This window comes from Eublepharis macularius, chromosome 11 (genome assembly GCF_028583425.1).
Source record: "Eublepharis macularius isolate TG4126 chromosome 11, MPM_Emac_v1.0, whole genome shotgun sequence".
Taxonomy (NCBI): Eukaryota; Metazoa; Chordata; class Lepidosauria; order Squamata; family Eublepharidae; genus Eublepharis; species Eublepharis macularius.
Genome location: NC_072800.1, coordinates 90,663,645 through 90,682,680, shown reverse-complemented (window position 1 = coordinate 90,682,680; position 19,036 = coordinate 90,663,645). Strand labels below are relative to the sequence as shown.

The following is a 19,036-nucleotide window of genomic DNA, read 5'->3' as shown; positions in this document are numbered from 1 at the left end:
GGCTTCGCGATATGAGGATCTTGAGAAAAATGCACCCATTTGTAACATAGAAGCCATGAAAATGAACTACATCTCCGATCCCAAAAAATCTGAAATCAGTTTAAATGGAAAACTTAGAAATCCGGAGGCAGTATAATTTAGAAAATATAATACTTAGGATTTTTTATAGCTAACATGATTCTCTCCTAGTTCAACACGCACTTTTCAATAGTATGGCAAGGCTTGGTTGAGTAAACTTCACAGCCACTCAAAGTGTTACATGACCCTCGATGCGTGCTAATAGTGACATATCCAAAGTCCCAGAGCTGGCCACAGCCTGCCAGTTTATGGGCCTTTAAGAACTATTTTTGAATGGACTTTTTTGAATGTCTCTTTAGGGTTATTTCTATCTTATAAAATTTAAATAGGTTGTGAAATATCAGTGTATCAGTAGGAACTGGCCCCCTTTGCAGCATTTTGGTTGCGGAACAAAAAGTGGTTTTGCTTCTGGCCCCCCCCCGCCCCTTAAACTGCAGGAAGAATGCCTGCTTATGCTATGCCTGCATGTGGTGAGTAGGAGCATTTGCTAATCTCTTCCCTTGAAGTTCACCCCCTCAAAATAACCCCAGTATGCCTACAAGCACATTCCCCAGTTCTGAGTGATGGAATATCCCCTGACCCAATGGAAAGGTCATCCCTGTCACAGATTTTCTCTAACCATCTCTCAGCTTAGAGAGTGAAACATCAGAGAAGGGGCCTTAAAAGGACAGCTGTAAAGTAAACCAGGACACACACATACACAAATGCAGACAATCTGTCTTGCTTGCTTGCATTCGTGCGTGCGTGCTTGCTTTCATGCTTTCAGGCTTGCTTGCTTTCGTGCTTGCGTGCTTGCTTTCTTGTTTCCTTGTATGCTTGCTTGCTCACGTACTTGCTTTTGTGCTTGCGTGCTTACTTGCTTGCATGCTTGCTTTCTTGCTTGCTTCCTTGGGTGCTTGCGTGCTTGCGTGCTTTCTTGCTTGCTTGTGTGCTTGCTTGCTTGTTTCCTTGTATGCTTGCTTGCTCACATGCTCGCTTGCTTTTGTGCTTGCGTGCTTACTTGCTTGCATGCTTGCTTTCTTTCATGCTTGCTTGCTTGGGTGCTTGCGTGCTTGCTTGCTTGCTTGTTTCCTTGTATGCTTGCTTGCTCACATGCTTGCTTGCTTTTGTGCTTGTGTGCTTACTTGTTTGCATGCTTGCTTTCTTGTTTTCATGCTTGCTTGCTTCCGTGCTTGCTTTTGTGATTTCTTATAGGTACCCATTGCAGGGACAGGTATTCTTTCCACCTCAGCAGCTCAAAGGTGGCTTTTTCTAGTGAAGAAATGTTAGGGAGTGTTAGCCCAAATAGGGAAACCCTGTATGTACAACCCAATTAATAAACACAAGGAGCCAATTCTAGAAAGAAAAGCAAAATTATATTGTCGAAGGCTTTCATGGCCGGAGAACGATGGTTGTTGTGAGTTTTCCGGGCTGTATTGCCGTGGTCTTGGCATTGTAGTTCCTGACGTTTCGCCAGCAGCTGTGGCTGGCATCTTCAGAGGTGTAGCACTGAAAGACAGAGATCTCTCAGTGTCACAGTGTGGAAAAGATGTTGGCAGGTCATTAACTCAGGAGGGTTGGGGTTGGGCTGAGTCATCTTGCCAACATCTTTTCCATACTGTGACACTGAGAGATCTCTGTTTTTTGGTGCTACGCCTCTGAAGATGCCAGTCACAGCTGCTGGCGAAACGTCAGGAACTACAATGCCAAGACCATGGCAGTACAGCCCGGAAAATCCACAAAAACCAAAAGCAAAATTAGCTTTAATGCAGAAAAGCAGAGGAAAAGCATTACAAGTTTTCCTCGGGGTAGTTAGCAGGCCTCCAGAGGTTATAGACGTTTTCTGATGCCATTGGAATGTTAATAGCTACATGTTTTTCACACCTAATTTCCATATCAGACAACTGCAGTTTTCACTTTCCCATCCTCAGTGTACCGTGTCCAGTCTGGTATACCATGTCCAGTCTGGTTACTATAGTTACAGCACACCTTCTTTAGAAGTTTCAGACATTAACTTATTTTTATGAGATCTACCCAGCACAGGTGTGACAGGTGCATTCTTACATAAGTAAAAATAAACATTTTCTTTGGAGATCTAAGACCTCTTTCATCTAGTTCCTTGTACCGAAACGTCCTATTTTTCTGTCTTGCCTTATTCACTCTTATGCTCCCGCAACCCGTTCTTAGCTATGTCTTGTTCAACCCTTTCCTTCTACCCAGAAGCCTTTGTGGCTTTCTTAGAACCAAACTCCGATCCATCAGGAGGAGATGCTTAAAGCTCCCTACTCCCTCCATTCTTCTCCTTGATAAAGTAATACTGCCTTTTAAAAATAGATATGGAAGAAGTTGTAGTGTGTTGTTCAGCCCTACATTTATTTATTTATTTACGTCATTTATAGTCCGCCTTTCTCACTGAGACTCAAGGTGGATTACACAGTATGAGGTTAATACAATCAGTATCAAGTAAGTATATTTCAATACAATACCATAAGGTAAACATGTACACGTTTAAAGACATAGCATTAGCAGGGATCCAAGACAGAGTAGAAAAATACTGAAGCAAAACATAATCAATTCTAGGACTAACATTAGACAACACAGAGCGCTGGTTGTACATAGGAGTACATATTTAAAGCAGCAGATAATATATAAGGCAAAAATGGTGATGAAGTCTACGGTCCCTAACTTATTAGCAAAGCACCTGAGACCCCATCCCTACAATACAGCCCTCCCATTTGAGTAAAAAGCCTTTTTGAATAGTTCGGTTTTGCGTCGTTTACAAAAAGCCAGGAGAGTGGGGGCTCTTCTGACTTTCTCAGGCAGGCTGTTCCACAGGATCGGGGCCACCACAGAGAAAGCCCGTGTACGGGCTGCTGCTGACTTCATCTGTGTGCAGCCTGGCACCTGCAGGAGACCCTGTTCAGATGAGCAAAGCTGCCATGGAGGAACATAGGGAGGGAGGCGGTCCCATAGATATGCTGGACCACAGCATTGAAGAACTTTGTATGTAATAACTAATACCTTGAACTGAGCACGGTAAACGATGGGTAGCCAGTGGAGCAACTGTAGGATGGGAGTGACGTTCATGCTCCTGCTCGCTCCTGATAACAGTCGAGCTGCAGCATTTTGCACTAATTGGAGCCTCCTAGTTAACTTAGATGGGAAATGGAGCTGCTCGGAATTTACTGGGATATTTATTTATTTATTTATTTATTTGTTTGTTTGTTTATTTATTTATAGTCTGGCTCTATTGAATAACCCAGGAGTGGATTTCTGCAGCTGTTTCACACGTTACCTAACAGCAAAGCTGCTTTGCCACCAAGTTGACATCCATTAGGGAGCCAGATTAACCCTGGCTCTTTGAGAAGTGGGAACGTGTTTGCAAACGTGTCTTTGTTATGCTTACATTCGTACATTTTTACTGGTGTATTTAGTATACTCCTAAATAAATGTACAGTGAAATCAGTGGGCTTAGACCAGAGTAACTCAGTTTAGGATTGTACTGGTAATGTGTGAAGTGGCCCTTACGCATGCCCATCACTTCTCTGCTGAATGGTTTCTTTTTATTTTTGTGGGTGACTTCTACCCACGCTGCTCACACTGCGCACATATTTGCATACTTTGGTACATTTTGCCTATCATTTAGAGGATGGTGAACTGTCTCAGCTGATTTTTTTGCCATTTTCTGGGCATGGAGCAGGGGGTCACTGGGTGTGTGTGGGGGGAAGGGGAGGTAGTTGTGAATTTCCTGCATTGTGCAGGGGGTTGGACTAGATGACCCTGGAGGTCCCTTCCAGCCCTATGATTCTATGAGTCTATGATTTACCTGTGCATTTTTACATCTGTGCATTCTTTTTATCTGTTAGCAGACTTCTACGTTTTGTGTCCTTGCAACGTGTAGCCACGCTGTTGTTAGCCATCTTGAGTCCAAGCAGGACACAAACTGTTTAAAATAATTGATTAATTCTACATACCCTTTCTTTGTTTCTCAGTGAGGCCCATCAAGCTGGCGAAAGGCTTGCAGCAGGTGGACGTCCACGAGAAAGACTGTGCCACTTTTGAGGTGGAACTGTCCCATGAGAACGTGGAGGCAACCTGGATGAAGGATGGCTTGAGGCTGAAAGCACAGGACAACTGCCGCATCAGCGTTCAGGGGAAGAAGCATTCGCTGACTCTGTCTTCCCTTGCTCTTGAGGACTCTGGCCTTGTCTCCTTCAAGGCAGAAGGGGTCCACTCGACGGGCAGACTTCATGTGACAGGTGAACATCCGCTGCAATCTGGTATTCTGTTTCCGCTCCGTTAGTGCCAGCCTGTCATTTTGGATAGACGAGACATCTGCCCAAGGCATCCTTGCAAAGACTATTGTGCGTTAATTCCATTTTTCTGCTCTTCTCATAATGAGAGAGCACCAGGGTGTAGTGGTTAGCGTATCGGACAAGGACCCAGGAGACCCACTCTGCCCAGAAGTTCACTGGGGGACCTTGGATCAATCGCTTTCAGGCTAGCCCACTTTTTGTGAGGATAAATTGGGGACAATGTCATAAGTTGCTTTGAGTCCCTTTGGGGGGAAAAGTGTGGTATAAATATCTGTCTATTTTTTTTATGCCACCTTTCTTCCTAGTTAAGACCATCCAAGATGGTGGACATTGGAACAAAACATTAAAGCATTTTAGACATTAAAGCTTTTATAATACAAATATATTTAACGGTGAGCCTGAACTCGTCAAATCTCAGAAGCTCGGCCTTGGTTAGTATTTGGACGGGAGACCTCCAACGAAGACCAGGGCTGCAGAAGGCAGGCAATGGCAAACCACCTCTGATAGTTTCTTGCCATGAAAACCCTACCGGGGGGTCACCATAAGTCAGCTATGACTTGAGGGCACCACCACCACCAAATATTTAAAACAGGTAAAATGTAATATAAACACATAAAAAGATAAACACATAAAACACACACAAACAGGGAGGAGGGCCAATAAGAGTTAGTGAGGGAACGCCAAACAAACCAACCAAGTCTTCAGCGGCTAGCAGATAACAACTATAGACAAAAGTCCCTGAAGAGGGAATTCCAAAGTTTCTGGTCCATGACCAAGAAGGCCCTTTCTCAGGTTGCCCCCCATGTAGCCTTCAGGGAACCAGAAGCAGGGCCTCTGAAGATGACCGCAGTGTTCGAGTAGGTTCATAGGAGAATAGGCAGCCCTTCAAGTATGGGGACCCCAAGCCATAGAGAGCTTTCAAGGTCTACACCAGCACCTTGAATTGTCCTGGAAGCAGGGCTCATTTCAAGGGGGAACGCACAGGAATGCAGAGGTCACATGTCAGGTGGCCCTGCCCACCTGACTCTCGGCCATTTTGGGCCTGTTTCGGCCTGGATTGGGGCTGAAATGGCCTGGATCGGGCCTCTGACAGGTGGTGGATCACTCTCCCACTCAGCAGTGGCCCAATCCTGACTATTTTGTGCCCCTTTCCAGCCATTTTCAGCCCCCTTTTGCCATTTTGGGCCCAATTTTGATCCTGAATGGCCAGGATTGGGTCCAAAACAGCCAGAATAGGTGTTGTCAGGGGGTGTGGCATATGCAAATCAGGCATGCTAATGACACACTTCCGGTGATGGCAAGAGGCGTGGCATATGCTAATGAGTTATGCTAATGAGTTCCTTCAGCTCTTTTTCTATGAAATGACCCCTGCCTGGAAGCATATTGGGAGCCATTATAAACGGAACAAGACTGGAATGATATGGCCCCTCTAACCCACTCCTGTTAGTGTTCTGACCACACCATTCTGTACCAACTGTAGTTTCCAGACAGTCTTCAAGGGCAGCCCCACGTAGACCACGTTGGAGTGATTTAATCAAGTTGTTACCAAAGCAAGCATCACAGTGGCAAGATCTTTCCTGCCTAGGAGCCTATGGAATGAGGAAATGACCCCGGCACTTAACACGAGGGTAGCCTCTTGGTTTACTGAGGGGCTGCGGATGACGCAAAGACAAGGGAAATGGCTAGGACAACAGTGGAGAAAGACTCAAGATGGATTCTACAAGGCATGGGCTAGAGCTCATTTTAATGCCTGTTCCATGGTGGTGGTGGTGGCAGTGAAGAAAAAATATTTAGCTGCCATCATCGTATCTGCATGGTGTGGAACTCTTCTGAGTGGTTCGGGGCTTATTGGGTTCCAGCCTGCAGAGGGAGGAGCGACCATTTTGTTCAACACTTTGCGGGTAAAATCTCTTGCATCTGTTCTGACTTGGACTATATTCGCAGGGACAGAATCGATGGTCCCAGAATGCCAAGTTATCCAGTGTGGGATACATTTCAGCTTGTCCAGTCTGAGGATGTAAATAGGATTCTTGATGTCGTTGCAACATCTGTGCACTCAAAATGATTTCCTGTAGGTGTGGCAGTGCAAAGCACTTAGGGTCAAAACACACAAGATGCACGAACGCGTGTTGGATCCTGCAAGGATCCCTGGGAATTGAAGTTAAAAAAAATCAGCCGCTTGATGTGAATCTCAGCTCAGCTGGGGAGAATCACAACTGGAGGGACTTTCTCTCACATACACTCTCTCTTTCAAAAATCCTAGGGGAGCTCAGGATGGGGGTGGGGGGGAGATTGGGAATGACATAACAAGAGGCAGAAAAAAAGCCGAGGTGTTTTGTGAATGGGAGAGAAACCAAGTCCCTCCCATTCTTCTTCTCCCAGCAGGGTTCTGTTGCACACACACACCCGCCCCATCTCTGAGCTCCTGAAGGAAAACCAGCCGGTTGGATTTTTGAAAGAGAGAATCTCTCCAGTTAAGCAGCTGCAAGAAAATCCACTTCACTCTGTTTTCCTCCTGTTGCTTGGAAGGGGGGTGCGTGGATAAGACTACCACTCCCAGGGAAGTTTGTGGGACCAATCAAGTGCTCTTCACATGTAATTTATCTCGTGTGTTTCCACTCTTAGTGAGCCTTGGAAAATACGGATCTTGAGGTTTTTGGCCTGATATTCAGAAATGACTTTGGGCCAAGTGTTTTATGTTGTGTCAGGCAACAACCTCTAAATCCTGTTAATTCATCCTCACTTTTACTGTCTTCGTTTTCTTTGGCAGAACGGCCGGTGAAAATAACCAAGCCTTTAGTAGACATCAAAGCTCAGAACAAGGATGATGTAACCTTTGAGTGTGAAGTTTCCAGGTCGAATGCAAATGTGAAGTGGCGCAAGGTACTGATGTTATTAGTAAGGTGTCTCTTACGCCCCCCAGGCTTTGGGGGTGGTTATGTCACACTAACTCCTGGGGAAACTGGAGGAAAGCTATTTTTTGCATGATTGTAATAGATGCCAAAGCTTAGCAGCCAGTAAAGAGAAAGATATCACAGAGCACTTCCTATGGTTGCTGGTTCTTTTTTTATTGCTGCTAGTAGTTCCCCTGCATCTTGCCAAGCTTTTCAGAAAGTGGGTGGGGCCGTTGTAAGGCAGGGCTTGTTATTAATCTCATTCAAATGAGAGGGCTTTTCACTGCGATAGCAGTCATAGGCTCTAGAGGATCAGGAGGTCTGGTAAGCAACCAAGCTTTTTTTAGTCAGTGTGTGTGGTCCCCTTTCCCCTTCTTTTTATTCTCTCTTTTCTTTTCACCTTCTTACGCTCAGGATTTCCTTCATTGTCCCCCCCCCCCGGTCATTTTTTCACAAAGTGAGGAGGGAGGGATTGTCTTTGGGTCTGCCTTCTGCAGCAGCCATTTTGGAGTGGTGCTCATCACCTTCTCTCAAAATTCCAAAAGTGTCTGCAAAACTCAAAAAGGTTAGGTGCCCCTACTTAGCCTCCAGTATGAGCTTCCTGCTTCTCCTTCTTCCCCCTTTCCTTCAGCCTTTGGACTCCTTTTCCCCTTAACTGCTTCCTATTCAAGAGTCTTTTTACACAAGGCATCTGACACGTGAAGAACACGTGTCAGGAGATGCAATGGTATCCGGGAAGGGTAGTTTAAAAAGGCAGAGCCGGCTGCAGGGCAAAGGTTGTTGCTACTCACTGGAGCGGTGTGAAGGGGCTGTGAAATGCCGGATGGGAAACTTCAGCCCGTTATAACCTCTCCAGGTCCAAGCCTGGCTCTGGAAGCCACCCTCAGCCCATATCCATTCCTCGCTGCCCTCTGGTTGTGATCCCACACTGGAGAGGTGAAATTGACAGGACGTGCACAGAGGCATTTTGTGTTGAGAGACTCTCAGTTCCCTCAGCTTCAGCGTCCCTCTTATTCCTGGTCCCTGTTCCTGCAGTTAACCTCTTTGGTGCACCAGGTCCCATTTCCCAAACAAACTGACCTTCCCCTTTACCACAGAAGTAGCACTGTTTGTCTCACTGTTCTGAGACAGGTATCTGAAGAAGGGAGCTTTAACTCTCGAAAGGCCACACCCTGAACATCTATTTAGTCTCTCAGGTGCCACTGGACTCAAACCCTGCTGTTCTGCTGCAGAGAAACACAATACCTATCTGATACTATCTGAAGAAGAGAGCTTTGACTCTCAAAAGCTCATACCCTGAAAAATCTTGTTGAACTCTCAGGTGCCACTGGACTCAAATCTTGCTATTCTACTACATACCAATGTGGGTACTTACCTAAAACTATATTCTTTCCTGGACATCTCCACCCCCTCCAAGCATTTGGAATGCTTGTGAACATTTAAAGCCATTGGCCATGGGAATGAAGTTCAGAGTCAAATGAAACTCTGATTTTAGCCTATTGTATATAAGAGAATCAGATATGGATTTGAGATTGGGGAACACTGGAGCCCTGAGCCAAACACAGTTCTGAAAACCCCAGTCCTCTCTTTACTTTGTATTTATGTAGCTGCAGAAACAAGGTCATGCAAGAGACAGGTTGGTCCCATTGTGTGGATCTCTTGAGTGCTGCTATTTGGTGAGCCAGTTTGGTGTAGTGGTTAAGAGTGGTAGGACTCTAATCTGGAGAGGCAGGTTTGATTCCCCACTCCTCTGCTTGAAGCCAGCTGGGTGATCTTGGGTCAATCACAGCTCTCTCAGAGCTCTCTCAGCCCCACCCACCTCACAGGGTGTTTTGTTGTGGGGATAATAATAACATACTTCGTAAACCGCTCTGAGTGGGCATTAAGTTGTCCTGAAGCGCAGTATGTAAATCGAATGTTGTTTTTGTTGTTATTATTATTTGTACCTAGCAGCTGTCTGAATTGGCTGGTGAGTTTGTGAGTCTGATATTTTCTTTTCAGACCCGTAGACATCTTTCCCAAGCATTCAGTGACAATTGCTACATTCTAAGAAGCTGATAGCAGCTTGGATATGAAAGTTTTGCAAGTCTTGTTTAGGGGGTCTTGTTTAGCTGAATGTTTACTCGTTCCGTATCGAATCTGGTGAGACAGAAACAGGTTACTGATTCCAATAAGGATGCATTGTGATAAATCTTCCTTGGGATGTCTTCTTTCTAGGATGGAATCGAACTACGACCAAGTAAAAAACTGGGAATCATTTCCCGAGGGACAAAGAGAAGCCTCATAATTCACAACTGTGAATACGAAGATCAAGGAAAATATATGTGTGATGCTGTTGATGACAAGAGTCTGGCCACTTTGGAAGTCCATGGTACGTTTTGGTGGGAAGAACAAAATCTTTCGAGATGCCTTTGCAAAACATGAAGTCCAGGCATTGAGCTGGTCCACCTTTTTTATGATTGGATGAACGTAGCTTTAGGTTTTGCCTTTCCTTGGACTAAATCAAGCTACAGATAAATAAGAAAATTGGGGCATCTGCTAATCCTTAGGGGTGGGGGAAAATACTGCATTATAGTCTACTGTTTCTGCTTTGCAGCGCTCATAAATTCAATCCCCCTACATCCTTTATAATGTAAACTCATTTTAATGTAGCGAGCAGCTCTCCTATTCAATCTTCACTAGAGGTGGGCATGAACCAGGAAAATGGTGGTTCATGGTTTATGAAAAGCAATGAACCAAGAACCATAATGAATTTGCCCAATTCGCGAACCGGTTCATTCAGTTTGTGGTTTGTCACTTCAGGGGGCTGTAGAAAGGCCCCCTGACAGTCAGAGATGCCAAACTCACCAGGATTCTTCAGCAGGCTCTCCTGCAGCCACCCTCCAAGTTTTGTGAAGATTGGACTTTGGATGTTCGAGTTATGGACCCTCAAAGCAGCTGCCCTTCTGGAAAGTTCCATTAGATCTACTTGCATTGGCTCCATTGAAATAAATTGCAGCATGAGAATCTTAAGCACAAGCTTGAAATACCTCCCTCTGTGACTGAAAATCCAAGCAGTTCCTCCTTGTCTAACTGCCTTCTGGAAACTGAAACCACTTGCCTGAGAGCGGGGTGGGAGGATGCTCTCATAGAGCATAATGAGAGCTCTCTGGTTGGCAGCCAGAGCTGCCTATCAAGCTTTGGAGGGCTGACATTGGTGTTCTCTGGACTGCAGAAGGTCTGCAGAAGTCCACCCGCCCTGTTGCCTAGGGAATAGATTGATCAGCTCCAGGTTGTCTGCAGTGATGAACTGAAATATGAATTGATCGAACGAGCCTAAAAATCCTAGCAGTTTGTTGCAGTTTGTCAGAAATGGGCTCTGATAAACCACCGGTTCGCGAGCCACAAACCAGCCCGGTTTGTGACGAACTTTGGTTCATATTTTGGTTTGTGCCTATCTCTAATCTTCACTATTTTTGATTCCTAATCTCTGTCTCAAACTCTGTCTTTTCCGCTTCTATTGGTTGGCTTAAGCCATTTTACCGCAAGTACTGGATCACCCATTTGTTCTTGAATATAGCCAGGGTTGAAGTCAGTGACCATCTCTGGGAGAGAAGAATATGTACCACCAGTAGTATTCCATTACCACTGATTTTATTGCGAAAATCTGACAGAGTCCAATAAAGGGCTAATGTATCTCTACCAGGATTCTCACCTTTATTATTTAAAATATTTATACTCTCATTGTACATTAGAGACATTTTGCACCTGTCACTGCAGTCAGTTTCTTCTGTTTATAAAAAAATAATAAAAACGAAGTCAAAACATCTGAGAGCAAATTTAGGTCCTTCTCAGCCCAAATGACCTCTGCTCCCAAACACCCTTCTAAGTAGACAGGTCCTGCAGCTCCTTCTAATAAGCCATCAGAGATTTTCTTTGGTGGACTTCTTCTGAGAGGCATTCTGCAACCCAGAGCCTTCATGAAAAAAAGCCCTGCTTATTACTGAAGTCAGCTTGACCTCACAAAGTGATGGAGCACAGAGCGAGACACATGACGCAAAGCTTAATTTATGATGTAGAAGGAGAATCTATATGGAGAGGTGGTCCTCTGTGGGAGAGGGCAGGTTGTCTTTTTAGCATTATCTAGTTTAGATCAGTAGCTTGCAGCAAGACTGGCCAACAAAACAATTTAAGAGTATCAGCCAAAGGGCCCAGAGTTTTCATTACTTATTAGCTACCACAGTAACTAAAAGAAAAGATGGGAGGGACAAAGCAGGCGAGCTCGGTGAACTTATTTAGTTTGGATGTAGCTTAAACAGAACAGGGGAAGGAACAAGTATCTTGTGATGAACCTGTCGCTGTGAATCTTTAGCTCGAGATATCAAGATCGTGAAGCCCTTGGAAGACGTGGAAGTGACTGAAAAAGAGAGCGCGTCTTTCCTCTGCGAAATCTCACACGACGATGTACAGACTCAGTGGTACAGTAACGAAAATAAAATTCGGGCTGGAGACAACATCAAGCTGCGTCAAGAAGGTAGGAAGAGGGGAGATGAAGGGTGTCTTGCTGGGATTTTTCTTGCCATTAATGGTATGCAGAGAAGAGGGGTGGGGAAGGGAAAGAATGATCTGTTTTAGAACTGGCATGCTGGGAGGCCCCAAGGTCCCCTGGGGAGGGGTCATCTTTTCTCCATGTGGTCAGAGATGAGACAATACACTGGAACAGTGAAGTTTGCGCTTGAATGACGTGGTTCTTATACATTGCCAACTTTCAAGATCAACTGCCACCTTGTGGCCCACCTCCACTCATCTGGTGGTTTCCCCACCTGGGTCCTCCTCCCAGGTCCTTAGTTTTCCTTGGCAGCTGCACCCTTCCTGCAGGGTTAAGCCAGGGAGTAACATCGCCATCTGAGTAAGCTGTGCAAAGTTCCTCCTGGCTGCCCTCTGAGGCTTCAGGTGATGTGGTACCTTCCTTTCTGCAGATGCCAGAGTCATGGCCCCACCATACTCTGGGGGTTTGGGGTTCACTGGGACCAGCATACCTAAGGGACCATCTCTCCCTGTATGTGCCCCAGAAAGCATTTCGTTCAACCGGAAGTTATTCCTGACAAGAAATGTCTGTGGTGCTGTACTATGCAGTGAAGTTACTGAGTTCTAAATTGGAAGTCCCTGACAGCAAAGGCCCCATACTCTCCGTTCACAGCCCTTTCACAGCTTCTGGGCAGCTGCCTCCTCACCTCCTCCGCCCGGGGCTTTTTATCTTATTTCTCTTGGCCCCTCCCAGCTCCTATTTTCCTGTTCCTATTCTTGAGCAACTCCTTCCTCTCAAGGAGACCTTTAAAAGTAGTTCCATGTAAGGTGGGTGGGGAGATTTTTTTTCTTAATGCTGGTGGCCTGCAACTGAATCAGTCTTTCTGCTCACAGGGAAGAGTTACGCCCTCGTCTACAAAAGCGTGGAAGTGCAGGATTCTGCAGAGATCAAATTTGTTGCGGAAACAGCAGAATCCAGAGCACAACTTAAAGTGAATGGTAATTAGCCTGTGGCTATAGCTAGGGTTTCTAATGGCAGCTTAGAAAGTTCCTGGCTATTTGGGAGTGGGGCCTGGGAAGGACAAAGTTTGCGGCGGGAGCTCAGGGTGGATATGACATCATAGGGTCTCCCCCTCCAGAGCTGTCATTTCCTCCAGGGGAGGTGATCTTTGTGGTCTGGAGATCAGTTGTAATTCTAGGAATACTCCATGTCCCACCTGAAGATTGGAAACCTTAGGTATAACAATACCATTAGCTTTTCTTGTGTACTGAATGCAGAAACTTTACAGACTCACAATATTGAAAGGGCCTGTTTGATTATTTAATTCAGCACCACTAACCACAGATTTTACTTTAATGTGTTTAGCATAATGGCCAAGAAATTGAACTGTAGAGTAGGACTCACTAGAAGGCCCAAGATCACAGCAAAGCCTCCCAGACTTGGCTCATTGTCTGAAACAGAGTGACCATAATACTGTCCTATCTTATAGGTAGGCTGCATAGGTTGCTGATGTAATCTTCACAAAAGGCTTTGGATCTCTACTATTGTCGTTTTTCTTCCTACTATTATGTGCTTGGTCTTAAAAAAAACTACTCTTTTTAGAGCTGCCTGTAAAGATTATAAAACCTCTCCGCATTAAGATCGCTCTTGAGAAACATCGGGGCTTTTTGGAGTGCCAAGTGTCTCGTCCCAATGCTGAGGTCACATGGTACAAGAACAACCAAGAGATCCAGCCGAGCCAAAAGTACGAGATTGTGAGCGACGGGGTCTACAGGAAGCTGATAATCAATGACACGGAGTTCGACGATGAGGATATTTACACCTGTGATGCCATTGATGATAAATGCAGTGCTCAGTTCTACGTAGAAGGTATCTCCCGTTTCTTGTCTAGCAAGTATGGATGGAGCTTATGAATAGAGATGGGAACGAATAGCAATACGAACTAAAGAAACCCACGAACAGCCCAATCTGCTGTTCGCGAACAAGCTGTTCGGGAGGCCCCATTGTAAACAAACAGGTAGTCGTTGCGAGCCTCGTTCATTGCTGTTCGTCAAGCCAGACAGTCTGACACCTGCAATCAATTCCCATGGCAGCTCAGGCAGGGATTGTCTGAACTCTGTCTGAACTCCTGCTGTTGCCCTGGAAACCCCAATCTAAGCCCAATTTAGCTTGATAGGCAGGTCTTCCTTCCAAGTGTGAACTGGAGCTCCAAATTTGTTACAAGAGGAAAAGACAAGGGGGGGGGGCTCCCAGCTCTGGCTTTCAGGGAGAGAAAGCTGCTGTTAGAGAGACAGGGTGAGTGCATTGGAGCTTGAATTTTCTTTGTGTGTGGTGGGATAGAGATCTACCCCTTCAGGTTCCAGGGCTGCTGCCAGGCTCTGGGGCCAAGCTATTATTTATTATTGGTACCTTTCCTGCTGCCTGCTCAGGTAGAGTTTCTGGGAGTGGTGCGGTAGGGATCTTGATGGCTGGAGAAGAGCCTGCTGGCCCCCACGAACAACGAACATATTCATGAACAGGATCATGTTCGTCCATGTTTGTTGTTCGTGGATGGCAATGAACACCATGTTCATTTTTTTCTGTTCGTGCCCATGTCTACTCATGAAACAGAGAGTGGGCACTGTTTATCTAAATCCTATAATAACCAAGAGGACTACCAGCGTGGCAGGAGTGGTTGAAGGTAGTTTATCACCCCAAGAGAAGTCTACCGATAGCTTCTTCCTGTGTCTTGACAGTCGGAACATGTCTGAGTCTTGGTGGCAGCACAGGCTTGTACCCACATGGCCGCAGTGCAGATCTAGGAAGTTATACCTGCCACCTCCCACATCACAGGTGGCTGGGAGCGAGATGTGCCCCTGTGGTGTGTTGGTGCCCTTTTGGTGGTGTGTCCCAAGCAGTTATTTGGGTCGCTTGGCCAGAGAATTGGCACTAAATAGTGATCAGTTCATATTATCGGGGTAGTTTTGAGGATAGTGTACAATTGGTTTCGATTTCAGATCAGTTCTCATTTCCTGCCCCCTCCCAGTCTAATGTCTGAAAAAGACTGCTTGTGACCCCGGCTTATGGCAAGTCATCATCTGGTTTATCAATGCATGCAGGCAAGACCCCCTAGCTTTACAATTCTTTGTGTTACTGGCCATTTTCTGAGCAACGAGATACAGAGGCGTGGGTAACATTTTTACCCCACCATGATCACAGTTTGGAACTGCTGCTCCATTGGTTGTGGATAACAATGCTTTGAGGGAGCAGGTTTAGCCAGAAAACTTTTAAGGTGGAGCCAGAACCTCAGAAAGTGAAGACGTGTTCCTACAACAGTCTCCAGTGCTCCAGATGCACCATCTTAGCACACACCTTGGAAAACAACATCAGTGAAAGGAGCGCACCATGCTGTTTAGAGCTTTGCACATCTTTTCCCCTTGTCGCTTTTGGATTGATTTGATTCAGTACAGGAATTTTTTATTTATTTTATTTCTTTAAGATATTTATATCCCACCTTATTTCCTTAGACGCAAGGTGACTAACAATGCAACAAAAATTGTAAGGATCAGGGCTTTTTTTCAAGGGGAACGCGGTGGAATGGAGTTCCGGAACCTCTTGAAAATGGTCACATGTCTGGTGGCCCCGCCCCCTGATCTCCAGGCAGAGGGGAGTTTAGATTGCCCTCTGCGCTGCTGTCTGGAGATCAGGAGGTGGGGCCACCGGCCATGTGACCATTTTCTCCGAGGGCAACCCACTGAGTTCCACCACCTCTTTTCCTAGAAAAAAAGCCCTGGTAAGGATACAAAACAAAAGTCCTCTAGCAGATAAAAAACAGCACTGATTTAAGAACACACACACACATTACAAAATGTTTGTAAAATCAGGTTACAAAATGCTGCGGCAGTAAATTATAGGATATGGGTTTCTCTTGAAAAATAACACAAATTAAAAGCAAGACTATATTAATCTACTGTTTTCCAGGAGCATACTGGGTGGGAGTCAGTCTAAGTTGTCAGCCCTCCATCATTTATCTAGTACATTTTTATTCCAGAATTCCTCCACGCCGCTCAGAGCAACAGATGGGACTTGCAAAGTACCACATGGGAGCATGCGCTACATGCCATTAAATATATTGATTCTTCTAATCTCCTCTCTGTCATTATAAAGGAAGCAGTCAGATGTCAGTTTAACAAAGCTTAAAAGATTCCAAAAGAATATATTCACAGGAATTGGCCTTACAGCACAACCCTAAGCATGTGTGATTGGAAAGAAGTCCTGCTGATTACTTTTAGATAAGTGTGCATAGTATTGCAGCTTGTAGCGGTAGAACTAAACATAGTGCTTGACAGAAGGCTGCTGCTGGAGATGGTGGCCTCCCCATGATGTTCTAGACAATTGTACCTGTGTCGTTGTGTCATTTATTTTCTCTACTGAGCTGAGTCTCAGTGCTAGATCATGTTCGTGGCACATAGGCAGTTCCAGGTTCAATTCCCAGCGTCCGTTTCTTCCCTTGTGTATGGTGGGCAGGGAAAGGGGGAAAGGTGCACCACCGGGAATGTTGAAATCCATGTTGGTACTGAGCTGTATTTCACTGCTTTTATTTGTTGTAAATTATCTATGATTGTAACCCGCCCTGAGCCTGCTTGCGGGAAGGGCAGGCTAAAAATCCAATCAATCAATCAATCAATCAATCAATCAATCAATCTCCAGTTTAAAGGATCATGTAGGAGGTGATTGGAGAGAACTTTCTCCACCTGAGAACCTGGAGTTTGCTGCTGTCGCCAGTCTGAGTAGACAGTCTTGACTTGGACGGACCAATTGTCTAATTTAGTATAAAGTAGTTTCACGTATTCACTCTTCGTTATTGGCTGCCACTGATAGGAGCGGGGAAACAACAGCAGTAGACTAAATTGCTCCCTGGTGGTGGAGAGTGCTGTCAAGTCATAGCTGATTAATGGTGATGCCTGGTGGGGTTTTCATGTCAAGAGACTAACAGAGCTGGTTTGCCATTGCCTGCCTCTGCATGAAAATGAAATCCTGCCCTCGAGTCATAGTTGACTTATGGCGACCCCTAGTGGAGTTTCCATGGCAAGAGACCAACAGAGGTGGCTTGCCATTGCCTGCCTATGCAACCCTGGTCTTGGTTGGAGGTCTTCCATCCAGTTACTAAACAAGGCCGACCCCCTTTAGCTTCTGAAATCTGATATCAGGCTCACCTGGGCTATCCAGATGAAGGGCAGATGGTTCTCTAGTGTGTAAAATTTACTTTGCTACAGCAGTCATAATATTAGTGTTTTAAAATTTTCTTCCTTTGTCTTAGACTTGTCTTGGCTCTCTTTTTCTGTTTTAAAAGGCTGTAGTCCTCATTCTTCTTCCTGTCTGGGATGGAACACTTGACCTTAGGTCAGATCCAAAAGTTCTGTTTGGCTACTGGTCCGGCCTTCGTCCACTTTTGGTGGAAAAGGCACATTCCACCAGTGATGTCTCTTTGCACCAGAGGAAATATCCATCATTAGCAAAACGGGGCCTGAGTTCAGGTCTCCGAGCAGCAGCCATCGCAGCACAAAGGCAGGGCGGGCCATTCACTTTTCTCTTTTTTCCATTTCTGCCTCTCCTCAGAGCAATCGATTAACATTGTGAAGGAGCTGCGGGACGTGGAGGTGACAGAGCCGGCGGAAGCCAGGTTTGAGTGCGAAATCTCCATCCATTCCGTGAGGCCCCCCAAGTGGTCTCTCCGTGGAGAGCTCCTGCAGGCTAGCAAGGACGTCGTGATGGAGCAAGAGGGGACCCTCCACCGCCTGATCCTGAAAAAGACCGACGCAGACATGACGGGCACCATCCAGTTTGCAATTGGCAAATCAAAGTCCTTGGCCAACTTGGTCGTGAAAGGTAAGTGGCATGAAAGGGCATCAGAGCATTTGTGCACATACACGTTACTTATGTGTGTATTCTTTATTACAGCACTTAGCCAGTACATTTACCATAAAAATTTAAGTGCACATTTTACAACCATTTAAAACATGAAACATATGAGTATATACAATTTGAAAACAATTTCCTAATATCTATCAAAATTTGTAAAGACCAGGAAGTCAGCATAGTTCTAAGCAAGCAACCGAAATGGAGGCCTACACTCTAATGGGCTTTAACGACCAAAGCACAAAATTTCGCTATCTGCAGTAAAATCTGAGTTTGACAGCAGTTTTTCTAATTTTTTCTTATCTGAATGTTCTGAGATACCATCCAGAAAGGGAGTAATAAATCTCATACGTGCTTCCGTATAGAAAGGGCATCTCAGGAAAACATGTTCCTGGGTTTCAACCTCCCCAAGTATGCAAGGACATAGCCTCTCATTCCAAGGAATCTTATTAAATCTGCCATCCAGAACAGCAGAGGGTAAGGCAGAACATCTGACCAAATACACATTACTTAGATAACATAACTTTTTTTTTAAAATAGATTTTATTGGATGAGGTGATATAAAGTAGTTGGTTAATACATACAACTTATCCAAATTAAACCTTTCTAAATATATAACCCCACCCCTCCCCTCCCCCTTTTCTCTATTGACTTCCAACAACACTCGAACCCCCCGTTTATTCATAAAGATTATTATTTCACTATAATACAATTATATTATGTTACCCATGGTAGAGATCTTATATATATTCCCTTCATTAAAATCTTACTCAATAAAATTTAAAATCCCTCCAAAGACCACAATTGTCCTTTAACATCGCATTTCTTTTCCAAATATTTCTTAAACTTCTTCTTAGATAACATAAAAAATTTAGGAGCAACCATATTGGATCTGACTGTGGCAAACCCGATGTCCCTGGGAGGCCTACCAGCAAGGCACAAACACCAAGATCTCGGTTTTGCCCTCCAGGCAGGCTACTGCCTCTGAATATGGAGGTTCTTCTGTTTGATTTTCATGGCTAATAAGTATTAGTGGAGCTCTCCTCTATGAATTTGTCTAATCATCTCTTAAAGCAGGTCTTTGAAGGTCTTTGAAGAGGTGGCACTGACCTTTTCTAAATCAATAAATCAGTTAATTAAAGCTGTCTAAATAATTGGCCATCCCCACAGCCCACAACTGTGAATTTTGCAAGCCAATTGCTCTTTCAGTGAAGAAATATTTCTTCTTGTCTATCCTGAATCTACTGGCCACCCACCTGATTCTTACTGGTAGAAGTTTTCTTGAGATAGCCTGTTTTTGCCCTGGTAACTTGGTTTGCCCTCTTCTTTGCACATCTGTATTCTGTGTATAGGTGAAGTAATAG

The 19,036-nt window shown here is 45.0% G+C and overlaps 1 protein-coding gene across 4 annotated transcripts in view; it reads left to right on the top strand.

The window, feature by feature from the left end:
* OBSCN (obscurin, cytoskeletal calmodulin and titin-interacting RhoGEF) overlaps positions 1-19,036 on the top strand; it is a 293,495-nt gene that overhangs the window by 58,305 nt on the left and 216,154 nt on the right. For all 4 annotated transcript variants that reach the window (XM_054991181.1, XM_054991180.1, XM_054991179.1 and 1 more), the window contains exons 18-24: positions 4,050-4,316; positions 7,144-7,256; positions 9,485-9,638; positions 11,619-11,780; positions 12,668-12,772; positions 13,377-13,643; positions 17,373-17,642. In XM_054991181.1, coding sequence (XP_054847156.1) covers positions 4,050-4,316; positions 7,144-7,256; positions 9,485-9,638; positions 11,619-11,780; positions 12,668-12,772; positions 13,377-13,643; positions 17,373-17,642 — 1,338 coding nt within the window. The remainder of the gene's footprint in view (positions 1-4,049; positions 4,317-7,143; positions 7,257-9,484; positions 9,639-11,618; positions 11,781-12,667; positions 12,773-13,376; positions 13,644-17,372; positions 17,643-19,036) is intronic.